This window comes from Apis mellifera, linkage group LG13, assembly GCF_003254395.2.
Source record: "Apis mellifera strain DH4 linkage group LG13, Amel_HAv3.1, whole genome shotgun sequence".
Lineage (NCBI taxonomy): Eukaryota > Metazoa > Arthropoda > Insecta > Hymenoptera > Apidae > Apis > Apis mellifera.
The window spans coordinates 5,260,121-5,272,733 of NC_037650.1; the positions used below are offsets into that span (position 1 = coordinate 5,260,121).

At 31.6% G+C, this 12,613-nt stretch overlaps 2 protein-coding genes across 8 annotated transcripts in view; one reads left to right on the top strand and one right to left on the bottom strand.

Moving 5' to 3' along the window:
• LOC410442 (DNA helicase MCM9) overlaps positions 1-10,708 on the top strand; it is an 80,980-nt gene extending 70,272 nt beyond the window's left edge. For 2 of the 5 annotated variants that reach the window (XM_006560405.3, XM_026444732.1), the window contains 11 exons: positions 3,263-3,506; positions 3,578-3,719; positions 3,794-3,955; positions 4,028-4,153; positions 4,239-4,345; positions 4,420-4,633; positions 4,725-5,039; positions 5,117-5,496; positions 5,575-5,784; positions 5,844-5,998; positions 6,127-6,655. In XM_006560405.3, coding sequence (XP_006560468.1) covers positions 3,412-3,506; positions 3,578-3,719; positions 3,794-3,955; positions 4,028-4,153; positions 4,239-4,345; positions 4,420-4,633; positions 4,725-5,039; positions 5,117-5,496; positions 5,575-5,784; positions 5,844-5,998; positions 6,127-6,179 — 1,959 coding nt within the window. In that variant the 5' untranslated portion in view covers positions 3,263-3,411 and the 3' untranslated portion in view covers positions 6,180-6,655. Of the gene's footprint in view, positions 1-3,262; positions 3,507-3,577; positions 3,720-3,793; positions 3,956-4,027; positions 4,154-4,238; positions 4,346-4,419; positions 4,634-4,724; positions 5,040-5,116; positions 5,497-5,574; positions 5,785-5,843; positions 5,999-6,126; positions 6,656-10,434 lie in introns of those variants that run through there. The other 3 variants (XM_016915912.2, XM_026444733.1, XM_016915911.2) reach the window with 3 other exon arrangements.
• LOC410441 (secretory carrier-associated membrane protein 5B) lies at positions 4,621-9,908 on the bottom strand. 3 transcript variants are annotated; one of them, XM_016915920.2, is made up of 9 exons: positions 9,696-9,908; positions 9,006-9,269; positions 8,854-8,917; positions 8,629-8,757; positions 8,350-8,506; positions 8,181-8,282; positions 7,978-8,104; positions 7,684-7,883; positions 4,621-5,231 (listed from the first exon to the last, which is right to left on the bottom strand). In XM_016915920.2, exons 1-8 carry the CDS (start codon positions 9,750-9,752, stop codon positions 7,719-7,721), a joined length of 1,065 nt encoding a protein of 354 aa, XP_016771409.1. In that variant the 5' UTR covers positions 9,753-9,908; the 3' UTR covers positions 4,621-5,231; positions 7,684-7,718. The 3 variants fall into 3 exon arrangements, with proteins under 3 accessions (XP_016771409.1, XP_006560471.1, XP_393921.4); XM_006560408.3 differs by having other exon boundaries at positions 4,822-5,031; XM_393921.7 differs by lacking the exon at positions 4,621-5,231 and adding an exon at positions 6,466-6,653.
• Positions 10,709-12,613: the final 1,905 nt, after the last annotated feature.

A 12,613-nucleotide genomic window follows, 5' to 3' on the forward strand; every position in this document is an offset into this window, starting at 1 on the left:
AAAGAGAGAGAGAAAAAAAGGGGAGGACGATCCTTTCCGACTTCGTCGATCAAACTGCTAGTTAGATCAACGCAATCGATACTGATTCGACGTGTGTGAACTCTGTGTATCACCTAGAGTAGTAAAAGGTGTGGATGGAGGTGAGAGAATGATATATAGTGAGGGAGAGGAGAGGAAAGAAAAAGAGGGGTGTGTGTGTGTGGGAGTAGCCTTTTATGTGCGAAGGAATCCAACGAATTGGAGCTATTGAGCAGGGTGTAATGGACGAATGTAATGCACAGAGCCAGCTCGTACACCTTTCAGGAAGAAAGAGACCGTCACACCGAAAGAGACCCGTTCAGGAATACCCAACCCCTTTATACGTTATTGCACATCCACCAATATAGGGTGATTATAGCGCCGCGCTGAAGGGACTTGTGGATGGTCGAGTTAGCCGCGTGTTTCCTGCCCGTTCGTCATTTTTAGTGGTCGGACCTCGCTCGCTCGAGGTATTAAATTATATTTCACCCCGGGTGATTAACGGCCCTAGGATGTATTATTAAACCATTGGACCCCGTACGACGTGGAATCCTTGGCGGACAAGATCGTTCGACCCCCGTATACCGACCTCCCCTTTTCGTCCCCCCTCTTTTTCTCGGATGTTCCGCTCTTACGCGATTACGCTTTCTTGCTTCTCCTCTCCTACTTTTTATTTCCCTATCGTAATGGGCGCTATCGTGAAATTACACGGGAGAAAGTTATCTCGAAAATGAATCGAAAAATCAAATTGTTGGTGATTAGGGACGTACGGGACGGGTTAAAATTTAATAATTAATGCATTTTAAATCCCCCTTTGTGATATGTAAATTTAGTTAATCGGAAGGTTTTGAATATTAAGCCTCGTTATTCAAACATATTTCAAAGTAATCCTCGACGAAGATTATACATCATTTACTGATTTAACGAAAAGCGTGTTGCTATGAAACGTGAAGCTCTCGGATAAATTCAACGAAATTTTCCTGATTAAAGATCAAGCTTCACGGGGAACATAGTCTCTTTGAATTATTCCCGGCGACGCAAAACGTGCCGCGCACCGTTTATTTCCAAAGTTATACACGCGATTATGAATTTACATGTTCCGGCAGGTTCGAATTTAAGAGGTTTCTGAATAATTAGCAGCTCATTCCGTGCACGTTCATTGCGCTTAAATACTAAAACGTACTCTTGTTAAACGAGCGACAGAATTTCCGCAAAGTGCGGGTGATACTCGCAGCTTCGCTTTAATTACTACATACGCCATAAAATGAAAAATATTGCGTGACAGCATAAATGATGACAGTGGTGTAAACCGCGGTTCTTCCCTCTCTTTTAATTAATCGCTATCCCACGAATCGTCTATTTTTCCCCCCCCCCCCCATCTACGATGACGCTTTTCGTCATTTTGTATCTTTCGCTCTCCTTATTTTCGTGTTGTTGTTGTGGGGAAAAAAAAAGAAAAAAGAAAAAAGAAAAAAATCAAATCGATACGATCGTTTCGAGTGAGATGTTTTTCCGCCGCGACCAACACCAATACACAATTTGCAGTAATTTCACCTGGAAACCTTCTATGGCTCGCCTGCCAGTGACAACTTACATAGAATCGCGCCTCGCAGGAAATGCGCCGCACATACACGATCCTGACGTCGACAATTTACACTTGTCCGAGCTGTATTGACAAGAGAAATTTTTGCGTCTCGCGAACACGTTTTCACAGCGAGAAAAATTCAGTATATAAAACTCTATAACTGGGGGCCGGACAAATTTTGGAGAAAAAAAAAAAGAAAAAAAATATTGAACTTAAATTCAATGTTAAATAACGAACGGGCAAAAATGTTTTTCGAAAGACAAGCTATTTCCATCCTCCTCGATCGAAAATCGCGATATTTCGAAAACGTTAACAGGAGATTAATACGGTTCGAATACGGTGTAACAGTGAATCAAAAAGATTCATGGCAATGGTGCACGCGTTTCTCAAGGCGAATACAAGTTGTTAGGAGGGTTGGTTCGAAGGTTCCGCGGGAGTTATTCTATTTCGAGACGAGGCAAGTTTTGATCGTGCACCGGGCAATTACACGTAGAAATGTGCGGGAACGTATATATATATATATATGTATATATTCGCCACGCATACGACTACGCTAATTACATCGATTCGTACACCCCCGGCTACTACGAATCCAACGAGTAATTTATAACTTAGGAAGAGGTCGTAAAGGGAATCGTTACTAATGATATCGTAATACCGATACCAGGCGTCGTGTGTTTAACCTGCTTGCTCCACCGTTTGAAATATGAACGAACGATCCCCACATTTCAGATAAAACAGCTCGTGCTCGGGGAATGGAACTTCTGTGATTAAAATTATTTGAAATTCTATTCCGGTCGAATAGAATTCGAGATATCTAGATTTTGAAATAGGGAAGGATTAGAAATTGGAGAAAGGAAACATAGGAGATGGCATATGCGTGTATCATTTTATACGATATCGAACGAGGAGAGGATGTTTTTTTCCGCTTTTATGGAAGCACGCATTATTTAGAGGCACTTCTGTTTTAAACGCGCGATTAATGGAACGTCGAGGATTTTTTTCGATGAAAAGTAGACACCGAAAAGGTTTTCACTGTTGCGGGACAAGTTTTTACCGCAGGGTTCCGCGCGAAACCACGAGAACAGTATCACGAGATGGATAGGAAGACGCGAAAATCGATTAATGGATGAACTGTCAATGCGGTTTCACGACAAGTAATCGATATGGCTCTTTTATTAAATCGACGCTAACGGTAAAGGAATTCATTGAACGTTAAATTTCAATCGTTTAGATCACAACTACATCACCGCTACATCAGCAATTTCGTTAAATATTCCCTCGGAGGACAATTTAAATTTTACATATATATTTCATAGAATAATGGATGTTGCTTCTGTCTTCTAGGATGTTAAAATGAAATGATAACGAACAAAATTTTTTTATAAAGATTTATTTTTTACATTATTTTGTACATATTTTTACATATCTTTTTATTCACTTAGCTTTATTCAACATAAACATTTATTTATATTTAAATGTATTGTCCCTCGGTGATTCCTTTTTAATGTTTTATCAAATATAAAAATGGAAAAAATATAATTGATTAAATAGTATAAAGTAAATAAAATGTAGTAATTAGTATTATTTCTCTTAATATAAATTAATAAATAATAATGTAAATGTTGTACAATAACTATGATTATCATGGTCGAACAGCAGCCATTAAAAACTAAATGAAAACATGTGTCGAGTGGGGAGCACGTGACTTTGACAGTTTCGGCGGGAAGTCAGTAGCACGTGCGGTAGCGTGAATAGTGGACGTACCTATAACCTTAATTCTTGCGCTGCGCAAATAAGCATTTAAAATGTTGAAGGAGTATCTATTGAAAAACCACCAAATAGAATTGGAGGAAGTTTTGGATAATATTGATATCAATTGTTATTATTCGATCTATGTTAAGTGAGTATTTTGCATTTCCATTTTTTGTCTCGTATAATACGAAATATTGTACGAAGAATTTTTTTTTACAGTTTCGTATCGTTGTTCGAGGATGATGCTGACGTTGCTCAAAAAATTTTGCAATATCCTAGATATTACTTACCATTGTGTGACGAAGCAGCGATAAAAGCTCAGGAAGAAATAGCAAAACCGAAACAAATTGTTAAAAAGAAGGTGATGCCATCTCGTTTTGTTATTAAAATTTATAATATTTTTATAATTGCGTTTCTAAAATATATTTGAGATAGGTACGTATTAGAATTACCGCTGTACCAGTTACATTAGATCAAGGACAAATTGGACAGCTTGTTTCAACGAGTGGCATTATTGTTAGGATCTCCCAACCAAAAGTATTAAAATCTGTTCAAAGACATTATTGTAGAAAATGCAAACATGTTACTTTGGCTAAAGTTAGTTGAACATGTTATAAACATTTTGTAATTTATATTAGCAGGTAATTTACACAGATATCTATTTTTTAGTATGAATGGGAGAGACAAAATTTTGCAGATATCACAGATTGTGAAGAGTGTCATGCTACAAAACTTAAAGTTTTAACTGATTTTGATTTGGAAGATTCTTCAGATTGTCAGGAAATAGGAGTACAAGTATATTATCAATTTAATTGGATATTTGTCTTTGTTAACACTTGTTAACACTTCATTAATTTTTCAGTATTTTTTTTTTTTTTAGGAAAAGTGTAAAATAGATACAAACAAATCCTTGACTGAAGAACTTAGGATTATTCTATTGGATGATTTAGTTGATAAATGTAGACCAGGAGATCATGTTGAGATTAGGTATTAATAATTATCTCCTTTATATGTGTACAAACTATCTTTTCTAATTATAATCTTATATTATACATCTTTAGTGGTGTCGTGATAAGAATTTGGGGCCCCTTAGAAGTTGGTGAACGTTTAGAAGCGACAACCATGATGTTAGGCAATAGCATTACAGTACGGCGTAAAATATCCGACACATCTTCTTCTCAAGAAATGAGAGATGTTTTTAGGAATTATTGGGAAAAATATAGCGATAATCCTTTACTTGGTAGAGACAATATTCTTGCATCTATTTGCCCAAAGGTATAGATTTATTGTACATAATTATAAAAGAAAATACCGACATAAATTAATAATAATAAATGCAATCATTTATAATACAAATTATTTTAAGCTTTATGGAATGTACACTGCAAAATTAGCATTGGCTGTCGTTTTAGCCGGTGGCGTACCAAAATGTAACGAAAGCGGTAATTATTCCCTTTATTATCACACTTTTTATTCTTTATATAAAATACAATGTGTCATTATAAATAAAAAAAAAAAAAAAGGAACACGTGTGCGTGGAGAACCTCATCTTCTTTTGGTCGGCGATCCTGGAACTGGTAAATCCCAATTGCTTCGTGCAGCATCTCGTTTGGCTATAAGATCGGTTCTTACGACCGGCGTGGGATCGACTGCAGCTGGACTCACTGCAACCGCTGTTAGAGTAAGTAGACGCATACTATCTTCCATCCTTAATAATTAATATCTGTATAATTTTCTTCGTATACATGCATATGTTAGGATTCAGAAGGATGGCATCTAGAAGCTGGAGCCCTTGTATTAGCAGATGGAGGCGTCTGTTGCGTGGATGAGTTCACAACCATGAGCTCACAGGACAGAACATCCGTTCACGAGGCTATGGAACAACAAACAATATCAATCGCCAAAGCTGGATTAGTTAGCACGTTAAACTCAAGGTGTTCAGTGGTTGCAGCTATTAATCCATCCGGTGGCCAATTCACCGATGATGAAGAATGGGAAACGAATTTAGGGGATCCTCTTTTATCTCGTTTCGATTTAATCCTGCTTTTGAAGGACAATAGGAATTCAGAGTGGGATAGGTTGACTTCGGAACATATTTTAAAGGCTGCTTACGAGACTAAAGAGAACAATGCTCAGACGTAATTAAAATCGATAATGAGTTATTGATAATTCGTAACATTTTAAATGCTCAATTGGGATAATTTTTAATTTTACAGAGACTCGAAAAATCATATGGAACTTTTAAAAAGCGAAAGCTTGTGGAAAGAGGATACTTTGCGAGAATATTTAGCATATGTGCATTCCCTGCAACCAAAATTAACGAAGGAAGCGGAAATGATACTTCGAGCGACATATCTTTATCACAGATGTCATCCAAATAGGAGAGAAGAGAGAACAACAGTTCGACTTTTGGACAGTCTTATTCGGTAGAAGAAATACAAGATAAAGATGTTTTTAAAATATTTAACGTAGAAATTTTCTTTAGATTAGCCGAAGGACACGCTAGATTGATGTACAGATCGGATATAGAAATTATGGATGTTATATTTGTGGCAAAATTAATTGGAACTGGATCTACATCCGAGATTAATCTTGGTTGTTCATTTCCAATAGATCCGATTGCAACATATAAATCTGAAGGTATGTTTTATATAATTTTCACATCGTTAATTATATTATTTTTCTGTAAAATAAAATTTTATTAAAGTTAAAAATAATAATATTTAATCTCGGATCCAGATCAATGGATAAAAATTTTGGAATTTTAGGTAAAATACTATTGAGGACTATTGGTTTAGAGAATTTGGAAAATTTGTTATAAATATTTCAATTGCTGAAGAAGTTTCTTATCTTAATTATTGGAGATAATATTTATATAATAATTATTGAAAGATTTCTTTTTTTTTTTTTTTGAGTAAATTAAATTTTTATTTATCACTTTTATCTTTGCTGCTTACATAAGTACAAATGTATCAGCGAATATTTATAAAATTTAAACAACATTTCTGTCTTATTTTTCATTTTTTATACAAAACGAAGTAATCTATTATTCATTGCTATATAATAAAGATTGTGTAATAATCATTGCAATCAATTTAAACATCGTCATATATGTAAAAATATATTTATAGGGCAGAATCTGTTTTATTGAAGTCTCAATAAATAACAAAGATCCTTCGACCTCTCTTTTTCCTATATTCCCGAACATTTTACTTGATATAAAGTTTCCAGTTCATTGAGACATTCAGATACACCCAATAAAGTAACAGCAACGATATAACCCAATTTTCGTACTCTATAAATAATTTATCGATAATTAATAAATAATTAAACATACGTAAAGTAATCTGTTTTTTTTTCTTTGCAAAATATTCCTTATGTATATATATATATATATATATTATATATACATATATATATATATATATATATGTATATATATATGTATATATATATGTATATATAATATATATATATATATACATATATTTATATGTATATATAGTTTAAACTTTACAAAGTGATAGAATATTTTAAGGACCTAAGTAACAAATATTTAATAAAGAAAGGCCATATATTACACGTTGTAAGGAATGTATAGGACGTTATTAAGATGGGCAAAAAGATGCCCGATTTCCATACAATTAATAATTAAATTAACATTTTATAAAAAAATTAAACTCGTGGACACAATATTTCTACGTGATATTAAGTTATTTTGATTTTTAACAAAACCGAATATTTTCCGTTTATATAAAGCCATACATGATTACAACATCATGATTAAGGATGCCATTAAAATATAAAAGCTAGCAAATATATTGATGTATAATATAGAAGCAATAATATAAGAATTAGTGATATGATTATTGATAGTTTGTTTCTCTATTATGTGGTAAATTATTTTGTGATTCATTTTTAATTAATACAAACGAAAAATGATATACACGTTGTATGTTAGATAATACAAAGACACATACGTACACAATACTGTGTGTTAATCAGATTTAAAATACTGTTATAAGAAAAGGAAATGGATAACAATAAATCGTTAAATATCTGTTAGAAGTAAATTCGTGAATAATAGATTTGTTGAAAAATGATAATAATTTTTTCTCATAAAAATCATGCACGAATACAACTTTAAATGCACCAAGAGAAAAAAATCACTGCTACGCGTGAGTAGAATACTATAATTTTTTTTCAATGTAAGAATAGAATTTTCTATGGAACATTATAATTTCGAGTTCCATTATGCACATTAGATGCACTGAAACTAACATTGATCTATCAGCGATTTACTGAGCGGTAAAACGTCAGAATACCTGAAGAATAAATCCTGGATTGTGACGGAATCACTTTAATAGCGTGGTTGATTAGCAGCGTTAGCCATTTGGGCGCGTACAGCATTGGCAGCAACATTACTTGCTGCATTTTGTACATGTTCATTGCGTAAGAAAGTCGTCGCAAATTCTTGTTGTGCTTTCGAAACGCTTGCATCCGACGAGCGATATATGCGATGAATCTATAATATATATATATATATATTTTTTTTTGATTGCTTATTATTTATAAAAATTATTTTTAAAAATTACAAAAATTTTACATATATATTATACCTTGGTTAATAATAACAAATCACCGAACGCAGCGAGAACAAAACAAAGGGCAATGAGGAGTAGTAAAAACCCAACAAATATTCCTTTAGCTGTATTATCAAACATCGTGAAAGCAACTATAATGCCGCTGTAATCACGAAAAAGTAAAAGAATTAAAATATGATTATAAGCATAAATTTGTATATCAAAAAATAAAATATTACCAAGTTCCTGAGCCAGGAATGCCTATAGCTTGAATTGCTGTGACAATTAATTGAAAGAAGAAGACAAAGAAAAATACCATGAAGTTAAAAGAGCTATCATTTCTGAAAGAAAAAAAAAATATTTAATATTACATAAATTTTGAAATATTGATGTTTAATCAATACATACTTGAAAGCTTTGTATGCTGGTCTAAACCAGCATAAAAATGAAAATGGTGTAAATAATATCAGATATAATATTCCAAGACCAAATGTTGAAAATCCTCCATTACATAAAAGTAAGATGAATCCACCGATAATATTAAGTATTAAAACACAACCATGAACTGCAATTTAAAATAATGGGAAATTATATTATATAGTTAATAATAATAAGTATATTTTTATAATAATAATAAATAAAACTATATTTTATGCATTAAAATTAATTAAAATATATTCAACTTACACATCCATAGACGATATAGCTGTCTGACTACTTTCTGAAAGTCTGTATGAATTTCTACATCAATATCTTGATAGAAGCAAGGTTGAAAGCAGCACTTATCAGGTAAAGGAGGCCAGTTGTTTCTTTTTGCTATAACAATTAAGCATTTTTAATTGTTATTTAATAATATATATATTTATTATAAAGTATTATATTATATATCTATTCTTTATTTATTATACTTACGATAATATGGTGTGTTCCTCATATCTTCCTCTGTTCTTGTTTTCCATTCTGACTCTGATCTTTGCTAAAATACAATAATTGTTCAAAAAGAATATAATATAGCATTAAATTCCAACACAAAATATTATGAAATATGTTATATATATATTTACATCTGAAGTTGGAGATATTGTGCTGCCAAGTGCTGTATTCACTGTTTGTTGTGGAGTACGGGCATAGTTAGTTGCTGGAGGTTCTTGGTTCGAAGGCTGAAGTGTAGCTGGTTGCTGTGTTGCTCCAAGACCTCCATAGATTGGAGGATTTGAAGCACCTCTGACTTGTGCTGTCCCTTGTGAACCTTGTTCTGCAAAAGGATTATAATCTTCTAATCCTCTATTAGCTGGAGTAGAAGATACAGCCCTTCTTATTGCAGGATCCTAATTAAAAAAAAAATCATTTCTACTATATTATAATCAATCTCACAAATAAAATTAGATACGCTATATTTAAAGAATATATATTTATAGAAGACATCTATATATAGAGTTAATATTTAAAAAATTTCTTTATTGACATATCTCTTTCAATGTAAAATTGATGCAACATTGTTCTATTTATTTAAAATTAATAAAAATCATTCTTAATATAAATAAAAACATATATATGAAAAAAACTTATACAAAATTTACAAATATTAAAGAATTAATACACTGATTTCAAGACATGATAAAAGTTTTATAATTATCAAAAAAAATAATAATAATGATTAAATTATACACGTCTATTTCCATTTGCAATTTTACATGCAATATTGAACAAGATGCAATGTATTCTTTGGATCTAGCCGCTATATAAATACTTACCGAAAATGGATCATTGATATTCGGTTCCCCAAAAGGATTTTCATCAAAGCCAGACATGTTAGCAGTCGTTCACTGAACCACACTCCAACGTATCGTTGAAAATAATTAAGACTTTAACGTACTCAAAATAATCTTATCTAAACTTGTCTATACTTCATGATCCATTGCGCTGCAGTTACCTACGGTATTGCCGGTATCTGAGTCATATAGCTTCTTACACATAAACTAGCTGCTGCCACGTCTAATCCGAATATATTATGTACAGTTCACATGTTCAAATTTAAGTTTATATCAAGTTCCAAGTCAAGAATAAAATCCAATAAAAATTTTGACAAACTATTATTCAAATATTTTTTTTCAGCTATTACATACATATTTTGATATTTTTTTTTTTTTTATAACAAAAATAATCAAGAAATATAATTCATATTCTCATTACAAGATATGATTCGAAATAAAAAAAAATTTTTGCGATTTCGGTAAAAGATATTGTATTAGATATTACATATAATATATTGTAGAATTAATAAATAATATATTATTGCGAAACAACAGCATGTACAAAGAACTTTAACGAAACATGAGAATTGATTTATAACATATAAACGATCTATTTTGAAACGAAAGTTTTTAATTTTTAATGATGCCTCAAGATTTCTCGTTTTCTACAGATGCGTTATAAACCGAAAATTTTAAAACGTAATTCAGAAATAATTTGTAATAATTTTTTTGATTGCAGATCTTATCTAGAAGATGGCTTCAGGATTTCGCGGGTTTCATTCCATAGATCATCCCAACTCTTCCAACAAGAATGTTCAGCACGGAACAGACATGACCATTAACATGTTCCTTGATTCATCTCCCAAAAAGACAAGAATTACCAATCAGAGATGCTGCCATGATACAAGTGAACACAACAAGACGCGAGAAAAGAACAAATTCAACTACTGCGAGAATAAAATCGATCAGCAACATTATCCTCAATCAGCCTCATTCATCATCAGCATTGGAAACCCTATGACAACGTTTCATCAGAAATTATTTCAAGATATATAATTTAATGTAATGCGATATATATTATAAAATTATAAAATATAATGTTAATATAGATACAATATAGTTGTACAATATGTAATATTATAGTTTTATAAATATGTAATTAAGATTATATGTAAATTAATTTTAATCAATAAATGTATATTGTATATATATTTTCTGTTTTTTTTTTTATTTCTTCCTTTACTTCCTTCCTTCTTAATAAAATAAACCACCTTAAAAAGGACTTTAATTGAAAAAGTAAATATAATACAGATAAGTATATTAAACTTTATAATTACTTTAGAATTATATTAAGTAAAATGATAAAAAAATGTTCCTTTTGGAAATACAATATCTAAAAAAGGTAAGTATACAAAAGAGATATTAAAAAAAAGGTGCAAACGTCGAAATTTCGGCGACCGAAGAAAAATTTTTGGCCAAAAACTCGATTTTGTATTAGGAGAACATGATGTGACAGGAGGTCGACCTCCTACAAATTTTTAATTTTTGCTATATCTTTTAAACTATTGGTTTTTCGCTATAAGTGGGTTAATGCTTTTTTATAGGAAATTTTATGCTCTATCGATTGGCGCTTTAAAAAATACATGTTATCAGTAAAAAAAACAAAGTTGCGCTAAAAAAGCTCCTTATTGGTCAACCTACTAAAAAACTGAGAGCGTCATAATATAGCCCTTTCGAAACCAATCAACTTTTATTTGAAACATTTTTTAATATTCTGAATAATAAGCGAGATATTAAAAAAAAGGTGCAAACGTCGAAATTTCGGCGACCGAAGAAAAATTTTTGGCCAAAAACTCGATTTTGTATTAGGAGAACATGATGTGACAGGAGGTCGACCTCCTACAAATTTTTAATTTTTGCTATATCTTTTAAACTATTGGTTTTTCGCTATAAGTGGGTTAATGCTTTTTTATAGCAAATTTTATGCTCTATCGATTGGCGCTTTAAAAAATACATGTTATCAGTAAAAAAAACAAAGTTGCGCTAAAAAAGCTCCTTATTGGTCAACCTACTAAAAAACTGAGAGCGTCATAATATAGCCCTTTCGAAACCAATCAACTTTTATTTGAAACATTTTTTAATATTCTGAATAATAAGCGAGATATTAAAAAAAAGGTGCAAACGTCGAAATTTCGGCGACCGAAGAAAAATTTTTGGCCAAAAACTCGATTTTGTATTAGGAGAACATGATGTGACAGGAGGTCGACCTCCTACAAATTTTTAATTTTTGCTATATCTTTTAAACTATTGGTTTTTCGCTATAAGTGGGTTAATGCTTTTTTATAGGAAATTTTATGCTCTATCGATTGGCGCTTTAAAAAATACATGTTATCAGTAAAAAAAACAAAGTTGCGCTAAAAAAGCTCCTTATTGGTCAACCTACTAAAAAACTGAGAGCGTCATAATATAGCCCTTTCGAAACCAATCAACTTTTATTTGAAACATTTTTTAATATTCTGAATAATAAGCGAGATATTAAAAAAAAGGTGCAAACGTCGAAATTTCGGCGACCGAAGAAAAATTTTTGGCCAAAAACTCGATTTTGTATTAGGAGAACATGATGTGACAGGAGGTCGACCTCCTACAAATTTTTAATTTTTGCTATATCTTTTAAACTATTGGTTTTTCGCTATAAGTGGGTTAATACTTTTTTATAGGAAATTTTATGCTCTATCGATTGGCGCTTTAAAAAATACATGTTATCAGTAAAAAAACAAAGTTGCGCTAAAAAAGCTCCTTATTGGTCAACCTACTAAAAAACTGAGAGCGTCATAATATAGCCCTTTCGAAACCAATCAACTTTTATTTGAAACATTTTTTAATATTCTGAATAATAAGCGAGATATTAAAAAAAAGTG